This window comes from Lepisosteus platostomus, chromosome 20, assembly GCF_059453375.1.
Source record: "Lepisosteus platostomus isolate fLepPlt1 chromosome 20, fLepPlt1.hap1, whole genome shotgun sequence".
NCBI classification, from domain to species: Eukaryota; Metazoa; Chordata; class Actinopteri; order Semionotiformes; family Lepisosteidae; genus Lepisosteus; species Lepisosteus platostomus.
Window position 1 is genome coordinate 15,795,938 of NC_142630.1, and position 22,336 is coordinate 15,818,273.

General features: G+C 41.3%; 1 protein-coding gene and 1 long non-coding RNA gene across 5 annotated transcripts in view; both read left to right on the forward strand.

Moving 5' to 3' along the window:
* Positions 1-801: 801 nt before the first annotated feature.
* On the forward strand, positions 802-17,488 carry sall1a (spalt-like transcription factor 1a). Of its 3 annotated transcripts, none has more exons than XM_088613737.1 (3): positions 802-1,863; positions 10,342-13,787; positions 15,909-17,488. In XM_088613737.1, the coding sequence occupies exons 1-3, from the start codon at positions 1,791-1,793 to the stop codon at positions 16,329-16,331; spliced, it is 3,942 nt and encodes a 1,313-aa protein (XP_088469863.1). In that variant the 5' UTR covers positions 802-1,790; the 3' UTR covers positions 16,332-17,488. The 3 variants fall into 3 exon arrangements, with proteins under 3 accessions (XP_088469863.1, XP_088469864.1, XP_088469862.1); XM_088613738.1 differs by lacking the exon at positions 802-1,863 and adding an exon at positions 3,891-4,063; XM_088613736.1 differs by lacking the exon at positions 802-1,863 and adding an exon at positions 5,796-6,197.
* A 3,747-nt stretch (positions 17,489-21,235) lies between these two features.
* LOC148644617 (uncharacterized) overlaps positions 21,236-22,336 on the forward strand; it is a 95,507-nt gene continuing 94,406 nt past the window's right edge. For both annotated transcript variants that reach the window (XR_015928727.1, XR_015928726.1), the window contains exon 1: positions 21,236-21,305. This is a non-coding gene — a long non-coding RNA (uncharacterized LOC148644617). The remainder of the gene's footprint in view (positions 21,306-22,336) is intronic.

Genomic DNA, 22,336 nt, shown 5'->3' on the forward strand with positions numbered 1-22,336 from the left:
TTCAGAGTATGAATTTTTTATTTGGCTTATGGGTGGAAAACATGCAAGTTTTGAAAAAGCAAATATTGAAATGGATTTAAGGTCGGTAACTTAGTACCAGAATTAAGATGAACGTGATATGCAATAACGCTCCTCTGTAAAGTCCACAATACAGTCTGTTTTTTCTCCAGATGAATGGTATCACGCAACGAGAGTTAATTCTCTTTGTATTTTTCAACTTGTTGTAATTCCGGAAATTGCTTAAGTATAGTATTTATTTAAACCCCTGCCCTCTATTCATTTAATTTATTATTGTTGTTATTTTTATTTTTATTATTATCATACCCATACGCACATTAATTTAAATATAAGCTGAATATGTAATTAAAAGTTGAAAACTTTTCCTGTGTCGAAATATCCATTCCTTCATTATTCCAAAATATACCCCCCTTAATCATTCATCTCTTAACACACAACTTAAAACAGCATCGGGTGTGTGTGTGTGTGTTTTTTAAACGGGCTTATTTGTGTTTTATTTCTCTTGCAAAATACACATGTTCGGCTCGAACGGTCGCGGTGACACGGGCAGGTGGAGAAGCCGGAACAGCCGACGAACGCGAGGAGAGATTTAAGAATTGTAAAGCAAACGTGAATTTAAAAAAAAACATAAAAAGGAGAAACGCATTCGCCGAACCCAACAACCAAAAAAAAAAAAGTTAGGGTTGATTGCAGACGGTTAGACGAGATCTCTGTGGAGCAGTTCGCTAGTCCACCCCTCTCGGTCTCCTCCTCAACCTCCAACGCGCTCTCTCTCTCTCTCTCGCACACAGCCAGCGCCTCCGCTGGGCTGATAGAGGCGACCGGCGGCCAATGGCAGCGCGGAGGGGCTGGGCCGGCCGATTTTCCCAACGGTGCAAGCGGGCCCTTAAAGTTTGTTTGTTCGCTCAACGTAGCGTGCGGCGAAAGTGAGGAAAAAAACGTGTTTCGTGATACGGCGATAATCAAAAGTGCTCGGAAACCGATTGGGATATTCGCGACCTTCCCTGGACTGCCGAGGCATCGTGACTGCGCGATCGAAGTAACTGAAAAAAAAAAATTTGGTCAAGTCGACCTGTTTTTTTTCTCTCTTTTCTTCCACACATTTAGAAAAGTAACGCGCAGAGATCCCAGCGGCGTTTTTCTAATGTCATCCTGCAAGACCTAAAGAGACAATGACTTAATGGAAATTTGAAAAACTCCAAAACGCGCAAGAGAGAAAAAAAAAGGCTAGCTAAGCTAGTGTAGTCTGGGCACACTGCACTGTATGCGTGCGCCCTCGGATGTTTCGCTACAGTCGCCTCCTGTCAGCTAAATATATTTTAACTCATGTAGGCTTGGTTAACATTTAATCACTAGGAAAGATACTGGGGAGCGAGCAGGAGCAGAAGGCTCTGTCTGTAGCATTCCAATAGTAGAGGAGATAAGCCGCCTGCCGTCCCCAGCTGTTTGCTAAGAAGGGTTAAACTGTATCTAAACAGAGTAGGAAAATCCTGCCTTTCCTTAACACGGATCAACTCATTGGGTGGGAGCTGGGAGAGAGACAAGAGTCCCCAGCAAATCAGGAGCTAATTGATTAAAGAGACTTCATTTGAATAGGGGGCTGGCGAGGTGCCAATCGCCTTTCAAAGAGCCCCTGTATGATTAATCGCAAAGCATTATTGATAATCATAATTATAGCAGGACACATGCGCGGTGGATGGGCTCGATTTCCGTAATTTTGAGAAGATTTTTTAGTAATTTTTTATTCTGCCCTGGCTGATGTGTGAGCCAGCATGTCGCGGAGGAAACAGGCGAAGCCACAACATTTCCAATCGGACCCCCATCTGCCCTTACCCGAGCACAATGGTAAGTCCGAGCCACCAAACATGGCAACTTAACTTTAAAAGAAAACTTCAATTAGATCACGCTGCTCTGCTTTTCTGCGCCTCTTCGCGATTCCGTTGGGTTTTTTTTTTTGTGTGTGGCGTTTTTCTCCAGGTTTGGCATTTGTACATAAGCGCAACAGGAACTTCTGATTTCAGGCAGTTTGGGGTGACACCGGTCCCCACAAGCCGCGATGGACGATTTAAAAAAGTGTCGCTGTAATGTGTTTTCGGGCAAGAGTGCTGCTTGATACAGTTTGTCTTTATATGAAAGGCAGCAACGTGCTTTTTCATAAATACAGCACTTCGTGAAGTTCCGCAAAGCCTCCTAGGGAACATGTTTGAAAACAGTGAACATACGGAGCTTCTGTGCACGTATCTGAATTTCATCTTATTTTCCATTTACCTGCTTTTGATTGTTCAGATTCGTGTCTCACGTAACCATACGGTCCAGGTTTACATGTATACGATTAGATCGTTTTTCAGTTTAGTGTGCATTTGTTTTCCTTCGCCCGAAGGATGAATCGCTGCCTCTTGTCTTTTTTGTGAATCGGAGCGAAGACCTCCGGTGATCGGCTGCAGACTTCTATAGTGATGGAAAAGACCACTACGCTTTTGTCCTCAGTAGTGTTACTGTGGCCAAAATAGCTCTCGTCAACTTCGTGTCGAAGTTAAGGAACCAAGACCCTGCGGCACCATTTCTTACCTTACAGTTTAACTATTATTTTTGATATAAAAAAAAAGAAACCAATTTTATCTCGACTTGGTCTGGCTTTTAAACCGCCGCGTTCAGGTTTGGTTTTGACACCCTGAACTGCAAACTTGGGACCGAACTTTCGCCCCGCTACCCGACAAGACGGGAGAAAACTCGCAACAGACTTTTTTTAAAAAAAAGGCAGAAAATAAACCACAGATCAGAAATACATTTTTTTTCTCTAATTATGTAATTATTTGGGAATTTGTGATAGTTTTGAAAAGGGCGGACTCGTTATTTCAGATGAAAATAAATGCTTGTTATGAAGCAACGTTGAGAGTTTTTCCTCTAAGATCGTGTAATCTTCCGAACTTTTAGTGATCCGAAAAGAACGCCCAGTGTTAAACACCCGGTCGTTGTGTGGAAACTAACTCGAGCTTGTTTACAGAAAAGTCTTTGTCAGAGATTTTAATTTGGGAAAATATGTTTTTTGGGGGTAAAATATAGAAAAGTAATCCACCGTGTTCGTCTTATCCTTAGTAAATGGAGTTTTTGCCTTCTCGCTCTGTCAATCGGGTTAAAAACTCTTGTTCCAAACCCCCACGTATTGCAAAATATTGTAGTTTTAGGGAATTTGTTGTGAGTTTAGCTGATGCGCCGCTTTCAGATGCGACTCACGACGGCTATCTAAAATACAGCATTTCCCTCCTCTGTCGACTTACTCCACGACATCCACCGCGAAATCAGCGGCCCAAATATTTGGAAAGTTACTTATTAAACAGATTCGTCATAACACGATCTGCTGCTTGAGGTCCAGGAACTGTCTGATGCCTTTCGTTAGTTAGGCGTTCATCTGCTAGGTCAAAATTGAGGGGAAAAAATAAAACTTGTGTCCTGTATTTCTTAAAGCCTAGACGTAATCTACTTGCATTAGTAGACTGTGATCTTAATCGTTTTTAAATCATTTCTAACAACCCCCCTCCTGTTAAAAAAAACATTCGAGCTAAATTGTTTCAACAACTGATCTCCACAGACCACTCGATTTAGCGGACACCTCTTTTGAATTAGTCCACGATTTCTGCCTTAACCTTTTTCCAAAGTTCGCAGCGCCAGAGGTCTGATAATTCAAAGCGTTTAATACATTCCTTTGAATCGCACAATCACAAAGTAAGGGCAAAAGCAACATTTGCTATACGTTGATAAGCGAAGTGATGTTAATTACGCAATAATTCTAAACTTCTGCCTGGACCTTTGATAACATGTGATCTTTAAAGGGCGTCGTGGTCAGTGTAGATTGACAGAGTTACAAAGACATTCCATTTTAGTTTAAGAATTTGCACAACATTCGCTCTGTGCACGGCATCAATTATATGTAGTCTTCAGACTGTACAGAGAATATACATGTATAAATATATGTATCGTTTTAACTTTCTCTGATGGTTTCTATTGGAGCTCCTCACGACGAGTTTTGATAAGGCTCTTTGATGTGGTAAGGTTTCAGTTTTTCGTATCTAAACAAGATCAAGCAATTTTCTAGATAATTTAAGCCTTTTGATTCGATTTTCCATATTGTTTCCAAATGTAAGCTACAGAGCGTGAGCACAGGCTATAGTTTTACTAAATAAAATCATTTCGAATCTCTTTCCTTTAAACACAATATTCGGAATCAACAGAAACGACAATAACAACAACAAAAAAAGTTTTGATAAAGAAAGGGATACAAAAACGAATGGTAAAACTCCTGATTACACTGAAGATGACTTTTCTGACGTTGTTCACGAGTAGAGGATTATTAATCATATATACTCTTTTGAAGAAATAACTTCTAAATTTTAAGGTGTTTTTTGTTTTGTTTTTGTTTTGTACTTTTTGTTTAAACAGCATGGCAGCCAGGTGTCCCGTAGGAAGAGAACATCCCAAGCACTTATCACGTTGTACAGCCTATAGTTCCAGTGTTAGGGAGAATAATGGCACAGTTGTAGATTGGCACACTGTGTATCTCTTCGTTCAAAGCAGGAAAGCTTTTAAGTGTTACCCACTGGTTGCTACAATGCAGCATAATCCAGGATCAACGCACTGAAAAGCTTCATTAGTTAAAAAATTTCCCAATAGCGTTCATGCTTTTAATTGCGGTATCATTAATTTTTTTATTTCTCGTTACATTTCTGTAAAAACAAACTAGGTCATTTTTTATTTAGATATTTTCCATTGTATTGTGAATTGCAGTTTCTCTGTATTTACATACACACATCGAAGCGGACTTTAATTTGTAACCCCAAAAAATCAGTCACTGTAATATTCCAATAACTCAAAAGCTATATTCGTCCAGGTAAAGTTAAATTTGCATTTTTTTTATGATTTACGGCCGGTGTCACTTTCGTAAACCGACGTTGAGACTTTAAAATTCTATTTAAAGATATGTAATTACAGTTCGGGTATTTTTGTCATTTAAATGTGGTTCGTTGTGCCAAGGAATTGGAAATTAAGATTTTGACCGTCTTATTTTTTTTTCTTAGCAGTTTTAAGAAGTGTTTTGTCCCCACCTGGGCCATTTTTTCCAGAGCACGTTAAAAGCCGGGTGAAGGAGAAATTAATTTTTCACTACTAAAACCTCCTGTTAAATGAATTTGACAGTCCGCTTTGTCAGATTGCTACACATCAAGGATTGCTGCGTTTAAAAGGAGTTGTGGCAGTAGTTTTATTTACTTGTAGCAGCAGTTTTTTTCATAAAGACGTGCTTTTTTCTATCATCAATTGCGGAAGTTACTTCAAAGTTTTACAAAAGATCGGTGCAGTGATTGCTCCAAACGATGACGACATGTATTCATTTAGTCCTTTCAGGCGATGCGTGATCTCATTGTTGCTTCTGTCGTTCTGTTTTGAGGTATTTAAAAAAAATGTATTCTGGAGAAACTCCTAGATCTGAGGCTCTCGGGGCGGCAGTTTCAGCTAGATGTCTGTAAAATGACCGGGCAGTAGATGCGGCGTGTCGTGCTTGTTCAGTAAGATGAAAGTCATGGTAGTCGTCCGCAGCAGTTCTGCGGGGCAGGGATCGCGGGCAGACGCTGACACGCTGCTGTTTTAACCTTTGTCCACCTCCCTCTGTCTAAAGGTGAGGAAGTTCAGAGCACTGTATGTACTCCGGTACCTTGTTATTGACCCCCAGGACTCAGTGCCAGGACAGCTGTCCCGCCGCTTGGCAGGAATGAAGTGACTAGTTTCGGAGGGGCCTTATCAGTGCTGTTGTTGTATCGTCACTAGTTCCCCCTTTTCACCTTTGCTGAGAAGACCCTCAAGGGGGAGACTAATAGGGTGGCTCGCACAGAACCCTTACAGCTTGCAAACAATAGGGATTTAGTTTCACGTTCTTTTGCCAATGTTTATATAGTCGAAGTTTAGACGTAGCCTTAAGGAGCACTTTTTTTTCTTTCTTTAAACGTGTCAGTGGAACAGAGCTGGGAGCTAAATTCTTTTCATGGAAGTTGCAGCTATAGTGGAACCCCATCTAGTGTTCAGTGGGATTCATCCAGTTACAGCTGTTCCTCTCTGCAAGCTCTGGAGAGGGACGTTGCGGCTGTTTTGTAAAGTCACAAGTGGCAGCAGCAGTGTATCAGAAGTACACAGTAATGTATCAACTCATTATCTATGATCTTTTTTCCTATTTCTTTTTTCCCCCCATCTCTCCGTACCTAATTTGTCGTTTGTTGTTTTCACCTTCTCAGAGGCCTGATAAGCTGGTGTTTCTCTCTGCTGTGCTGTGTGATCAAGTAGCGATAGACGACGGTACTGTGCAGTTTGCATGGAAAGTAGTGTACCGTTGCAGTTCAAGGCAAATCCATTCTAACACAGAAGACTACTAAATCTAAATTAGTCCAAAGCTGTAGGTGGAGTTTGTCGCATTATTTTAGTCTTTTCAATAACACCTTGTCATGTTTTTAAAGTTTTTTTAAAGTGTGTAATTTGCTTTAGTTCTTGGCTGAATCCTGTCATTGATTTTTTAGAGTATCTGTTTTGACATGAAACGGATTTATATGTGTGTGAGAGAGAAACAGGTACTATAGGCTTCTATAATGCTGAAATAAAAGTCAAAATGTGTTTTTAAAAAATGGTTAATGAGGCACCGTGAGAGAGAAAGAGTTAAAAACTGTAATTTGGAACTAATGCTGTTTTTGAAGTTGCATTGCCTTCGTCTTCTGCATAAAGGACTCTTCGAAGTTCTGTATTTTTTGGTTTCTTAATATATGGACACAAGCAAAAACAATATAATTACATCTTGGTTGCACAAAACTTAACAAGGAGTATTTCATTTAAAAAATCTGTTTTCTCCTGAGAAAGATTTCAAATGTAGCCAGACAAGATGTGTGTTAATCTTCCCTAATCTGTTTTTTTTTGTGTCTTCATAGTTTTTTTTTAAAGAAAGTGGTTGTCCTGTATACATGAATCCAGAAGTTGGATTTTATTTTATACCAGATTTGACAAAGATGCCTGGGATCTGTTGCACAGAGGTGTATCTTACATCTGATCATTTGAAAAGCTATAGATTTGCCAGATTGTTTTAAAAAATCTCATGAGCCGATGAAGTATAACTCATAATTAAATAATTTTAACCAAATGTGAGCATGTTTTAAGTGGTGTTGATTTCCACCTTTGTAAGGAGGGTGTTTCTTTCAATGTGTTAGATGCTTCCTTGATGTGCAACACAGATCAGAAGGTTAAACCAAGACAATTACCTCCATAACAGCACTTACAAATTACCTGTGTTTCACAGAAATCTTAATGGAAAACTACTCAAACCTGGAAAAATAATAGACAGATCTGAGATTTGTTCAGGACTAAGTTCTGTTATTTGTGTGTGCAGAGCTGTCTAGGTGAGACTCAAGCTTTTTTAACTATAATCCGGTTGAAAATAATTATTTTGCTCTGGGTTAATTTTCTGTTTTATTCATGAATCTAAAATGCACAGGTATGCTAAACACAATTTAAATTGAGAATGCAGCATTTAGTGTTTGAATGTAGCGATACAGCATAGGTGAAATATTACTGTAGACGCGGCAATTCTCTTTTTGTGTTTTTGTGTCATTTTTCTCAGCCAGAAGATAATGTTACTGCAAAATAATGTTTCTATTTTCATGGTACAGAACAGTTTTCGACGTATTTAAACCTTAGACACATTGGGTGTTTTATGTATTGTTTTGGATACTATAAAAATGGCTTATTTAAAATATGAAAGCAGAATGTTTTTCTTTAAGTAATGAATTATTGTACAAACTCATCCTAGTGTTTCTGGTCTTTGGTCTTTATTTATAGTGGTGTTTAGTACTTGAACATAGAGTATAGTGCTTTGTTCAATGTATATAGCATATAGGCCTATGTATCAGTTTTAATCTAGATTGTCTGAATTTTACTTTTTACTTTTGTAAATTTAATACAAATATATTTGAGATCATGCAATCAGTGGTTCTGTACAGAAATTAAGGGGTGATGGACAATTATAGGGGCTTAAGGGTGATTGTGAGGGAAGTAAACTTATACTGTAGGTTCTGGTAAGCTACAGTATGTGGATTCCTGTAAGGAGTTGTATGTTAGGACTACATATAGGTTGATGTCTTTTACGTAATCTTATACTCATTTGTAATGTAGTGGTGATGTGTTTTTTTTATGTAAGTATCTCTGTGTGTAAAACACAGCTGTTTGGATGCAAAACAAATTTCTGCGAAATCAGACCACAAAGTATTGTAGTGTATCAAGGTCGAAAATGAAGAATTTTTCCCCTCTCAGCGAAAGTCTTTATAGTATCCATGGCACAGCGCTGTAGGGCCTGGTGATTTGCAAACGTAACGCACCTCCTTTCTGTAAAATCAAAAAGTCCTAGCAACTTGCACCTAAAATCACTGTCAATATTGAAAGTTATTAAAAGTAGCTTCTTCCCCTCTCTGCGGTTTAGTTGTGTGAGGCCGGCTTTTACTGTCATGGCAACTTTGTGCTATGTGATTTTTCGGCACAGAGAAGCACTGAAGGAAGGTAATCTCTGAATTAAACACGATCTGCTTTCAGAGCCCACTAAGATGACCACACAGTATTGTGCAGAAGACCCTGGTGTTCTCATGCTGTGTAAACAATGGGTAGCCATGCTGCTCTTGAATAGGAGGGGGTCAGAGAGTTTTGTGTTTAATTTGCAAATGAATCCGTGCACTGATATAAATGTAGAGAGCCACAGCAACCATAAAGGCTGTGAATGGATTCAGAGAAAATGCTTTCAGTAACAATTTGTAAATCAACTAATATGTTAAATAGCAAAATTCTAGTTTAAAAAAGGTCCTAGCAGGGGAGAAGAGCCATTTCTACAGTTGCCGTGTTTGCAAAATTGAGTTAATCCTCTAGTGGGGATAGTAACAAGTTTCTTCCCTGAAGTTTTTTTTTAAACCTGTGATAACACGCAAAATCATTTTGTTTCGTTTATTACTTGGTCATTTTCAAAAGAGATTTGTATATTTTCATTTTAGAACAAATTCAATTTAGTTAAATATGTAATCGTCCTATCTGAATACAAATATGTCTGTTTTGCCCAAACAACATCTATGAGAACTTGTGTGATTTTTAAAAAGTGACTTAATTCAACTTACCGAAATTATTTTGATTTCTCTCCAGTTAATGTGAGTCTATATTTTTTTTCTGAAACAGTTATTTAAATCTTTTGTTTTATTTTAAAGAAGCCTTCTTAGACTAGATCGGGTTTTCTGATTACTCTAAAACATCGAAGCGCACAGCAAGAGCCTTTATTACTGTAGAAGACTCTTTCAGATACTTTTTTTGGAACAATAGATGACAAAATCTGTTTGTTTTTTTCTGCATTAACAGTTTGGAAATCATGCACTACAGTAAGTGGAATTTTCCACTTTTTAAAAAAATAACCTGCTTTGTAGTGCGCTCTACAGTTTCTATAATATAATACATTAGTTATAACCTGGCGTGTTTATGCTTTAATCCCCTTAAAATCTTGATTTTTTTAATCATCAAATTAAAAGAGGTTTTATGGGTTTTTTTTTGTAAAAACATTTATTTGATGGTGACAGCTATAATTTTCACTCGAATCAAAATTAACCCCAGTCCAGGGAGGGTCCAAGTGGTTGTGACACAAGCAATCTAGATAGCAGAACCTCTGTTGTTCTTGTCAGCCACTGATTGCAGCCTGAATGGCTACAAATTAGTTTAGTGACAGGGATAAACTGTCGAAGATGTCTCTAAGTTGGTTGAAAATGAGCAAAGTTGACAGCAACTTGAAAGTCTAATAAGTCCTTCAAATGGTTGATTTGCGCCCAGTGGACAACTAGACAATGAAGAGTATGAAATATTGGAAATCAATACTCCTCTATGGAATTTCATTAAGCCCCAATGTCTTCAGTTCATAGTATTTTATATTTTGATGGATTATCCGAAGAAAATGATTATCTAAGACAGCTGGATTGATGAAACCCACACGTACATCTTTAAAGATCACTTTTAAGCAATACTAGAAGTGCTAGAAGTGGTATTGATTTAGCATTTTATTCTGCTCTTCTTGCTCAGTATCAACCTGTTTTTACTGCCCTTGTTTCAGCTGTTGTTCTTGTGTGAGCACATATGATAAGTGGAGGATGGGCTAACCAGACAGAAACCAGCACCATGAACTGCCAAGGAATCTAAACTGGTAGATGCCGTGCCCTCCTCTGCTACATCTTTCTAATCACTAATCCTTTGTCTCCCCCCTCCCCATTTCCTATGTTTCAGGAGACATGGAGATCAGCTCAGAGCACCCCCCCAGTAAGGACAACGATGCCCACGTCTGCAGCAGATGTTGCGCCGAGTTCTTTGAACTATCAGATCTCCTACAACACAAGAAGAATTGCACTAAGAATCAATTAGTTCTGATAGTAAATGAAAATCCAGCCTCCCCTTCCGAAACATTCTCTCCCAGCTCCCCTTCGGATAATCCTGATGAGCAGATGAATGACACAGTTAATAACGCAGATCAAGTAGACTGCAGTGACCTTTCGGAGCATAACGCCCTCGACAAAGAGGAATCCATGAACGTGGATGCATCCGGAATTAACAGCAGCCACAGTGGCGACGTCTGCAGCAGCAGCAGTACCAGTAGCAGCAGCTCCATCAGCAACAACAACAGCATGGGCAGCAGTGCTGGCCCAGCCGTGGGAACCTCGGCTGTCTCGACATCTCTACCTCATCTAGGTAATCTGACGGAACTGGGAAAATTCTCCGTGATTAACAGCAACGTGATAATCGAAAACCTGCAAAGCACTAAGGTGGCCGTGGCCCAGTTCTCACAAGAAGCCCGCTCGAACGGCAGCAGCAAAGTTGCCATCCCTGCCCTCATGGAGCAGCTTCTGGCTCTGCAGCAGCAGCAGATCCACCAGCTGCAGCTCATTGAGCAAATCCGTCACCAGATATTGTTGCTGGCCTCTCAAAATGGCGAAATGCCAGTGCCCTCCAGCTCGTCTCCGGGGACGTTAGGGACGTCCGGCAACCCCCTGACCACTCTCAGCTCGCATCTCTCCCAGCAGCTGGCTGCTGCTGCAGGATTAGCACAGAGCCTGGCCAGTCAGTCTGCGAGCATAAGCAGCCTGAAGCAACTGACGACAGCAGCACAGCTACCTCAGAGCAACCCTGGCAGCAGCATGGTGCCCCCAGGCAGCGCATCATCTCAGAGCATCGGTGCCCTGGTGGCATCGGCAGTCAACGCCCAGACCTCTGACAAACTGCCTGCTCACGCCGGAACCCTGCACCCTCAACTCAGCAACCCGTCAATAGCGAAATCATCCACACCAGCTTTCGGAATAGGTAGCTTGTTAAGCCCTGCCGCAAACCCACTTCTACCTCAGCCCCCTCCTGGCAATCCCATGTTCCCCAGCCCTCTGCCCAGTGTCGGCACAACTGTGGAGGACCTGAACTCTTTGGCTGCCCTAGCCCAGCAGAGGAAGGGCAAACCGCCTAACGTGACCTCCTTTGAACCCAAAAGCAGCTCAGAAGAGGCTTTCTTCAAACACAAGTGCAGGTTTTGTGCCAAGGTGTTTGGGAGCGACAGTGCCTTGCAGATCCACTTGCGGTCTCACACTGGAGAGAGACCCTACAAATGCAACATCTGTGGGAACCGTTTCTCGACCCGGGGGAATTTGAAGGTTCACTTCCAGCGGCATAAAGAGAAGTACCCTCATATCCAAATGAATCCTTACCCAGTCCCAGAACATTTGGACAATATTCCAACCAGTACAGGTATTCCCTATGGGATGTCCATGCCCCCAGAGAAGCCAATAACTAGCTGGCTAGACAGTAAGCCAGTTCTGTCCACCCTGACCACTTCTGTTGGTCTGTTACTCCCACCGACAATTCCCAGTTTGCCACCCTTCATCAAAAAGGAGGAGAATCACCCCATCTCAATAACCAGCCCTGCCAGCTCTGTGAAAAGTGACTCAGGTGCAGTGGAGCCATCTGGTAAAAGCAATGATGGTGTATCAGAAGAGGGTGAGGGCGGCACCCTGCCTACCTCAGATGGGAAAACAGAAGACCGCAACCAACATTCGAACTCCCTTACCAATGTGAGTATTAGCTCTGCCCAGGACTGCACAGCAGACCTGGGCTTCAGCAACAGCCCCCCCATGGCCACCAATCCCCTCATGCCACTCATGTCCGAGCAGTTCAAAGCAAAGTTCCCCTTTGGAGGTCTCCTGGATCCCACCCAAGCGTCTGAAACGTCCAAGCTCCAGCAGCTGGTGGAGAACATCGACAAGAAGGTGACTGACCCAAACGAGTGCGTGATCTGTCACCGGGTTCTGAGCTGCCAGAGCGCTCTGAAAATGCACTACCGCACTCACACAGGAGAGAGGCCTTTCAAGTGCAAAATCTGTGGCAGGGCGTTCACAACGAAAGGGAACCTAAAAACTCACTACAGTGTACACCGTGCCATGCCCCCATTGAGGGTCCAGCACTCTTGCCCCATCTGCCAGAAGAAGTTCACCAATGCAGTTGTGCTGCAGCAGCACATCCGGATGCACATGGGTGGGCAGATTCCCAACACACCCCTCCCCGACAATTATCCAGAATCCATGGAGTCCGACACAGGATCCTTCGATGAGAGGAACTTTGATGACTTGGAAAACTTTTCAGATGAGAACATGGATAGCATGGAGAATATGGAGGACTGTCCCGACAGCAGCATACCAGATACCCCCAAGTCTGCTGATGCCTCTCAAGACAGTTTCTGTTCTTCTTCCATGCCGCCAGAACTGTCTGCCATTGCTAGTCTAGAAAGCCAGGTGAAGATGACCAACCAAGGGCTTGTGGAAGAGCTGCATGCCAGCAGCGTGAAGTCAGTGGAGAACGGATCCGTTGAGGGTGACCACATGACCAATGACTCGTCATCCCTTGGAGGAGACATTGAGAGCCAAAGCGCCGGGAGCCCAGCTATTTCCGAATCTACCTCTTCCATGCAGGCGCCCTCCCCTACCAACAGTGCGCCCGCCTACCACAAGTCCCCCAGCTTTGAAGAAAAGCAGCAAAGAGCTTTACAGATGGATAACATCCATGCAGGCCTCACCCAGTCCCCTTCCAGCAGCGGTGCCTTGGATCTGACATCCTGCAACCCCTCTAAAGACCCCCTGTCCATGCTTTTCCCCTACCGCGATCGGGGCACTTACAAGAACACGGCGTGCGACATCTGTGGCAAGACGTTCGCTTGTCAGAGTGCCTTGGACATTCATTACCGAAGCCATACCAAAGAGAGACCATTTATTTGCACAGCCTGTAACCGGGGGTTTTCCACCAAGGGCAACCTCAAGCAGCACATGCTGACTCACCAGATGCGAGACCTGCCTTGCCAGCTGTTCGAGCCCTCAGCCCCCAGCATCGCTTCCAGCCAGAGCCCCTCCATCCTGGCCCCCAGCTCCTTGTCATCGCTGATCAAGACCGAGGTCAACGGATTCCTCTCCTCTCAGGACTGCAAAGAGCCCGCCGGCAATCTGGTTTCGTCGTCCGCCACCACCTCCCCAGTGCTGACCCCGGCCCCACCACGGCGAACGCCCAAGCAGCACTTCTGCAACACCTGTGGGAAGACCTTCTCCTCCTCCAGTGCCTTGCAGATCCATGAACGGACCCACACAGGAGAGAAACCCTTTGCTTGCACCATCTGTGGCAGAGCATTCACCACCAAAGGCAACCTCAAGGTATTGTCAGTTCTCCTCTCTCTGCATCTGCAAAGCGTCTTTTGCCTGCTCTTCTTTTAAGTTTTTGGTAATTAAATTTAGGTTCCGTGTTCATATATAAAGAGGCATACCCGATTCCAAATTATTTTTAAGTGTATATATTAACCCGATGTTAACAACATAGATCATTGACGGAACTCTCCCATATTCTTGTGGTTAATTAATGATTGTGTCATTTAGGAAGCTGAAGATTTAGTGAAAAGGGTAAAGGCTTCTGCAGCTTTGCCAGACATAGCTGGTCTCCAAAATATAGCACAAAAGCTGGTGTGTTTTCAGTTTTGTTTTGTGAAACTTTTTGAGTTTGCCTTTGAAATATAAGTAAAGACACCTGTGTAAAAAAACGATCGGTTTCACTTGGCAGCGAACATCCAAATCAGCCAAGTGTAAAATTAGGGAAAAGGTGTGACTTCATTTTCAGAAAGAAATGTAATTATTAACAAACTGCTTCTAGAGCTGGACAGTATTTTTAGAACACGGTATTGTGTTCCATGTAGAAAAAAAAACATCACATCAGGTGACATTAGATTGTGACACAGACAATGAACTGCTTGGTTCATTTGTCAAGCAACCTGAGAATTTTTAAAAACTCAAATTACTGGAATTTCAAAGTAATGTTTCTGCATAAGGACTGGATATAGCTGGCAAAAAAACTCTTTTCCATCGGCTGTTAATTGCTAAGATTGAGCCAGAAAAATATATATCGAAGAGCAGATTACAAGTTAATTTTTATCTTTTATTTTGATTCTGTTTCCTGTTTTTTGTACTTAATTTAATCAACTGTATTACGTATGTCAATAATATTGGTTGTAAATATGTCATCAATATATATTTGAGCACACTATTAAACGATATCATATCCGAAAGTTACAAATGGCAGCAATAGAGTAGGAAGATAACCTTTTGTCTCTTTAAAAAAAGAAGGCATTTATCAATCAAAATGGCTTCAATCTATAAAGTGTGTTTGCTTTGCTGGCATACTGACAGTGGGCACAGTGTAAGTGCCTGAAATGCTCTTGCATACCATACTATTTAATTGTATGTTACGGTGGGAAAATGCTGTATCTTGTACTTGTATCTGCATTAACTGGTATGTGTTGATAAATCTACTTTCTCCTCTTCACACTGGTTTAGAACTTAGCTTAGAGTTAGCTTTAGAACACTACCCGACAAAGATGGCTATTGCACTTTTTTTTTAAATCAACTATGAAAATCTGTTACCAATTAGAACAAAAAAAATAATTGGCCTAAATAATATGGGATTGCTAATGGAAGCCTTTCTCCATTCCAAGTGTTGACTTTCATATCCTTTTGTTGACATGTTGTCAAATCGGCAAGTGGCTTTATTTTCATGTTAGCAGGAGTGATGTAATGCTTTTCATCTCGATGTGAATTGGGTATCAAAAGAGGTTTGTGAACATGATTCAGAACATTTAGCCTTTTTCTTGCTTGATGAGGTTATGAGTATGTCCTATGGAAACGTAGTGAATTACTCCGAAGAAGCAGCCTGATGTATCGAGGTTAAATGCAGGTTTTGTGAAAATTCGAATGCCACCTGAAGGAATACGCTATAATTTCAGAGTGGAATGTATATTTTTTTGTCCCTATGGTACCTGTATGTCTTGTCAATATCGGCGCATGAATAATTGCTTTTTGGGAAAATTCTGTCCGTGTCCCCAGATATTTCTCTGGCTGTGGGAGTTGGAATAAAAAAAGATGCCCATCCTTGTTTGCAAAGGGCATTTCTAGGGTAAATGTGTCAAATACAATACTGGGCAATGGAATGAAAGTGGACATTGCAATTTTAGCCACAGCACAAAGGCTATCCTTTGGAGACATGAGTATTAGGGTCTCATTGAAAGCAGCATGCATTTCTTAAGTACAGCAAAACGAAGTGGGATTGCTCCATACACCCCAGCCAGGCAAGCATCTTCTTCTCTAAGTTTTCAGTGGTTCCTTTCCACTTTGTCTGAGCAGGGCTGCAGCTGGTATAATCTTGCAGACTTTCTTGCAGCCTCTGCTACTGCACCGTGGCCAGGATTGTAACTCGTGCCTACTGGGGGCTTCTCTGTGTTCTCCATGCAGGTTCACATGGGGACGCACATGTGGAACAGTGCTCCGGCCAGACGAGGCCGCAGGCTCTCCGTGGACGGTCCCATGGCATTCCTAGGAACCAACCCTGTGAAATTCCCAGAAATATTCCAAAAGGATATGGCGGCCAGGGCAGGGACGGGAGACCCTGCCAGCTTCTGGAACCAGTACGCCGCCGCCTTTTCGAACGGCCTGGCGATGAAGACCAACGAGATCTCGGTCATTCAGAACGGGGGGATCCCCACACTGGCGGGGGGCTCCCCCATCGGCGGCCTGACGGGCAGCCTGGAGAAGCTGCACGGCGCCGAACCCAACGCCGCTCTGGCTGGTCTGGAGAAAATGGCCAACACGGAAAACGGGACCCACTTCCGTTTCACGCGCTTCATAGAAGACAATAAAGAAATCGTCACCAACTAGGACGGGCCTGTGGGGCATTCCTGCCGGACCACACTCTCGCATGCCGGCACGGACAGGAAGCAGAACGGCTCTGGCTTGCCTTTGAAACGTTCTGAACGAAGAAGCGCAGAAGACATGCTTTCTCCTTTTTGTACAATGTACAACATCTATAGTTTTAAAGAGCTTATTTATTAGTGATTATAACCTTGCTTGGAATCAAGTGGAAGCATTAACAGTTACTTTAGTCTTCTGTTCCATGATCAGAATGGGTTTGTACGAGTGCTTCAAACGTGTGTTTTTGAGACTCTTAGCATTTGCAACCATGTCTGGTTCAATGATCTTACCCTGGCATTAAATTATTTTATATATGTAGTATATATATAACATAACCTTTGATGTTCCTGTAATGCATTAGATCTTTAATAAAACAAAAAGCTGTAAATAATGTACACTGTTCTGCGCTGGAAGGCCTACCAGCGCTATATTGTTTTATCTTCCACAAATGAATATTGAGACTGCAGAAAAGGGATAGAATGCCCTTAATCCTTTTCCTATCAAACAGTTTTTGATTTTTATTAAAAAATGAAAACTGCTACTCTGGTTGTTTTGTAGACTTTAACGCTTTTGTTCCAAACTGTTCTTTGTATTTGTGCTTTTTACCTCCTCCTCCATCTTTTTTGCGATTTGTTTTATCGTTTCTTTTTCTGTAAAGGTGAAAGCACGACAGCTGTTAGCTCGGAGGGGTTTCGAAGAGTTTTGTCTTGGTAGTTTAAACTGAGAAGAAAATTTAAAATGCCTTGTAGGTATGTTTCATATAGAAAAAGTGCTGGAATTCCACATGGCTGCTAGGTTTCAGCATCTTCGTTGACATCGAATATGAAATTTGTGTGGATGCTTCTGTATATAATATCAGATGTGGAACAATAATTCCATTAAAACAAATGTACATATTCCTCACGATTCAAAGTTCATCTTGACCAGGGGACAAATTATAGTTGTGTTTTTGTTTGTTTATTTTTTGTATTAGGTTTGAAAACCTTTGGACTGTTACATGCACTTTCTTGGAAAGTTGGAAGATCTTTAGGGTCCAGTTTCTCTACAGTTTAATACCTACTAACAGCTAAGATACTGTAATTCTTTACTCTAATAATCAAATACATCAGTTTTGCAAAAGAAAATGTTGCTTTCCCTTTTTTGTGTTTTGCTGTGTTTATCTGGCAGCCTACCTTGAGTTTATTTTTAAGAATGTATGTTCAAGAGATTTCTAGATAAAAACCGTTACGTTCAAATAATTTGTGTTTTACACGGAGACATTTTACAATTCAATTGTTCCTTGCCTGTTGCAGCACATTCAAAGGTCTATACATTTTCAAAGTGGGATACATTTTTCAAACGTTTGCCAGTAAAGAGCTATGCACTAGAAATAATACGGGTATTATTTTATTTAAAAACCCGCAAGTATTGATGATAAAATACTTATTGGAAACGTTACTTGACATGGGTTATTTCAGTTTATGAAGGTGCTTTTTTTTAGCTGTGTGGGGGAATGTGTGTGCGTGCAGGGTTATATTGAGGAAATGTTTAGAATTGTGCTATTTTGGTAAAAACACAGAGGTGGGAAAAATAGGCGATTTTAATTTACAGTACCGGTTAATAAAATTGTTCACTTCAAGATTTTCCCTGATGAAATGCTGCTCAACTTCTGCATCTAAAACAAGGAACATAAAATTTGCTTTGGAAATGAAAATTCAGCTTTTTGTGTAGCCCATGTATACAGCCTACTGTACGTACGACTTTCAAATGTGTCCCATTTGCTTGAGGCTCATTGTATGTCATTATATATCTAATTATTTTTTCTCCGTATAAAAACGGAAGGATTGAGTGGCTAAAAATGACTTATAGTGGTTTCTTTCCATAATCATCAAGAACTTTTTTTAAAAGAACACACATCCAGAACGCTTTAATTTGGTCCAGCATTTTGTTAAAAATGTTTCGAGGCGGAGATCACCTTGGCTATGTGGCTCGAGTCATTAAAACCCCGACGATGGTCGAAGTCAAATTCGTTAGTCCATCATTCCCGCTGTTGTCAACCCTCTGAATCTTTAATTACATTATCGATCACATCAGAGTCTTCCGTCGTCCATTGTTTGTATTGATGGCATTAGCCGACTCACAGCTCCAAAAGGATTACTTTTGGTTTAAATATTCTGTCTCTCACGGGTTTTTTTTCTGAAGAATATGCGCTTTTGAAAAGTATGAAGTTCTAGACAGCTGAATTCTTTGTGAAGGTCTGCGTGTCAAAAATACCGACAACAAAAAAATTCCAAAACAACAGTCATGAGATACAGAACGCACAGAAACGCGCTGTAGCCAAATCAAATAAAAAAGACTTGTAACGTTTTTTTTAAAAAAAGTTTTGCTTTAAAGGCGTTCTGCAGAGTGATCATAGGGAATATATTGAGTTTCTGAGTTCGTGGGCAGAAGTGCAAGTCAGGAAATCCGGAGTTGTGTTTTAAAATTGAATTATCAGAAATACCACTCTAAACAACGTCAGGGCAACATTGTATTCAGTTTTGAGAGGAGACAGGGCATTTTCATTTGATTTTGCTGTTATCGGAGACATGGGCTGCTCAAAAACCAAAATAATGCTGTGAATTGATCTTTGAAAATACAGCCAGGTGAACAAAATGTACGTTTTAACCGCTTCAAAGGTAAGTAATCGTAAAAGTCGTTATTGCAAAATCTTACATTTTCTTACACAGGATAAAAACCGCTGTGTGCGGATCATTAGTGTTATTATTACCCCACCCTCCTACATTCCAATTGTGATTTTTAAAAATTAAACTGCATTTCTTAAATATAATTTCATGCAAATGTGTTAAACTTGTCCACGCTTTAAGGTTCCATCCACAACAGTGCAAAGCAAAAGGCAAAGGTGGACACTCGCACGCACAAAACTAAACTGTGAAATACCAGAGGCCTGCGGCTGTAAAGATCACGTACACATTACAGCGGTGGAATCGGAGGTATTTGCTTCTTAAAAGACTTCTTTTCTTTTATTTGAAGTGATATTTTTTCCTTTGCTTTTCAACAGCTGCATTTAATTTTACACATCATTGCACTTCCTGCAATGCAGGATCTGTTAATTTAAACCCAGCATCCTCTCCCCCCTCCCCACCACCTCTCCCTCTCTCCCACCCCCCCACCTCTCTGGATTTTATAGCTGGCTAAATTCCCCAATATTTACAAGATCTAGATGCTAAATGATCCTTGCAGAGGGCTCGCGTTTGCCAGCGGACTCCTGTGCCCCCCTGTTACTGTCTCTTTGACAGTCACATCTGGTCCCTCCACAGAGCTGCCGGAAGCTTTTATTCCTGAATCGAATACCTGACTCAAGCCGCTGTTTATTGACTTTCAGAAGTAAACAAAACCCCTTAAGATTTCTGCACCCCGGGCTTTGTTTGTGTAAAGACAACACGGGAATGACACTGCAGGGAAGAGGCGATTTTTTGTTTGTTTGTTTGTTTGGCCCCGTTTTTTTTTACTTTTGTTTTTCTTCCCCAGAGCAACCTACTTTTCAATTAAGCGTCAGTGCAGTTTTAATCCCCTCGAAGGATAGACCAGCGAGTCCCACTTTACAACGCAAAAGCAAATGTTTCCGTTAAAAAAAAGTTTTTTTCAAGTTCCACGCGGTATCTGCGCATTTAGCAAAATACGAACACGCAATGAAGTTAAACTTGATACAATCGACAGTAATACACTACAGAGAATGAAATCGACCTCTTTGAACAAATTCGTTAAACATCTTAAACGGGTATTTTAAATACCTGTACCTGTATTTTAAGTATTTTAGCAACACGGTGAATCCGATAAAACCCAATTATCCCGCGACAATACCTTCACACTGTATTATACAACATTTAGTCGTTTCTCCGTTCTGTTCCCCAGGAGATAGTAGTGTTTGGAGAATCTGAGTGCTACCTGGACCTCTAACAGGTAAACTGACTGTTTTACATCAGTCACCGGTGAACTAGTGAGTTGGAGAGACAGCTAAAGCCCGATCTGGTGAAAAAAAACAAAAACACGCTCATCGTGGAGAATGAGGAGAATTTTTTTGTCTGAAAATGCCGCATTTATCTGTTAATGTACTCTACCAAGAGTTGTATTATAACAGTTTTGTGATAATTTGAATTACTTCAAAATAAGCATGATATGCTACAAATTGTGCATTTTCAATAACTTGCTTTGGCGGTCTTTGTGAAAGAAATGTCGTAAATAGGCTGCATTCCAATAATCCGCGAATTCCGTTTTTACTTTTGGCTACACCGTTTCTAGTTTATATAGGATAGTCTATCCCGCCGCACCTCTGTGTAAAAATACCCTTCTGTCGTTCTTTTAAGAAAACGCATACGCCTGAGAGCTCTGTGCAATACTGGAATTTATTTATCCATTCAGGAGTATTATCTTACCAATGCTCTTATCATTGCTAAGGAGAGCGAAAAGACAGAGGGAAGAGCACCTCGAAATTCAAAATAAAGTACACAAAATCCGATAAAATTATAGATGCGAATATAAACGAGATATACCGAACGTGTTATTTGTCAAATTGTTACAGATTCCTCGTACCGTTCACGTTTAAGAAATTATCAATGAGAAGAAAGAAGACTGTATTAGAAATGCTTTTGTGGGTTTTGGGCTGTACTCTTAACACCTAGCCGCACAGACCTATATTGAAGCATCACAAGAGATGGTAAATTATAACGGAAATATAGAGTACTTCCCACGGCGCAACGAAACACAAAATACGAAGCATTCCAGAAGGGTGCAAGGTGTAGCTTTTAACAAAATCTAGAGCAAACACACAGCTGAGCATCGCACAGGTAGACATCATGGGTAGGTCTGAGAGGCGTGAGTGATAGAAAAAGCCCCAATCAGAATGCAGGTGGGACAGACGCTGTTTACACGATTGCAATGAAAGTGTGGCGGGGAGCTTAGGTAAGAACGTTTTCCGACAGAAATGGGCCTGAAAAACGTATTTACTTTTAACAGTTTCACCCAGTTCTGTATTCGAAGAGCCTCCTTTTTTTTAAGCGCGTCAGCAGAATCCAGAAGTCGAACTGTTGCTTTAAGGTGTGCTTGTAATTACTGGCCAGCCGGGTTCTCGTCTACAACTAGTCTTATACGCTTGAGATACAAATATGTTTTTCCCAATAAGTCTGGTAAGAGCTAGTGTTCAGTGCAAATTAGACATCGAAAAAAGCAGAAGAATGAAAACATTTCGTATAGCTAAGGAGCTGGTAGTGGAGTTAACTCTGTCTTTATTCTGGTTGAATATCGCGTTTTGTGGATTGTAAAATCAGAAAAGCAGGTCAGTTGTTTGAAGTGCATGTCATTTTATAGTTTTAATTTCTGCCACTGTAACGCAGTGGGATCGAATTCAGCGCTTTTATATCCCTGTTGTGATGGTTTCGCAGGTCCGACCTGTAATTATGAGCTGTTTGTGAGATGCTTTAATGCCGATGGAAAGAAAATGCATTCCGAGGTAGAAAACCCATGCTGTGTCCTGGAAGCATTTTATCGCGGCGGGTCAACATCTCTAATGTCCTGTCCATCCCTCTTAATTAAGAAAAGTTCCTGGTAATTTGGGGCACTTTCCTGCTGACAAAAAGCCGCTTCTGCGCGCCAGCTTTCGGGGCTGAGTTGAGTGTTGACCTGGAAGGTTTAAACTCGCTTCAAAGGGCGAGAGCCAGCTGTCCGCGCGTGAACGCCGCACTCGGGTTCAGAGGTCAGGAAGTGCTTAATGTTCACACTTCGGGAGAGTTGTTAGAGAAGGGTGTCAGTGACCACGGCGAGCTTTTTTTCCTCGTTTTGTCCATCATACCATTTTAACACGCTGCCCACCCCCAAAGCATCGTAAAAAACTTAAACGAGTAATGCGTTTGGAAGCAGGACCTAATTAATACAGGGGTTTAAAACGGCAGTAAGTCTCAGGCAAACAAAAAAATATAGCTCTTATTTAGTTCCAA

Coding starts and splice junctions, on each gene's coding strand:
- sall1a (XM_088613736.1), top strand. CDS start 6,050: ATGGAAGTTGCAGCTATAGTGGAACCCCATCTAGTGTTCAGTGGGATT. Junction 6,198..10,341: donor CAGTGTATCAGAAGTACACA/GTAATGTATCAA, acceptor CCTATGTTTCAG/GAGACATGGAGATCAGCTCA. Junction 13,788..15,908: donor CCACCAAAGGCAACCTCAAG/GTATTGTCAGTT, acceptor TTCTCCATGCAG/GTTCACATGGGGACGCACAT.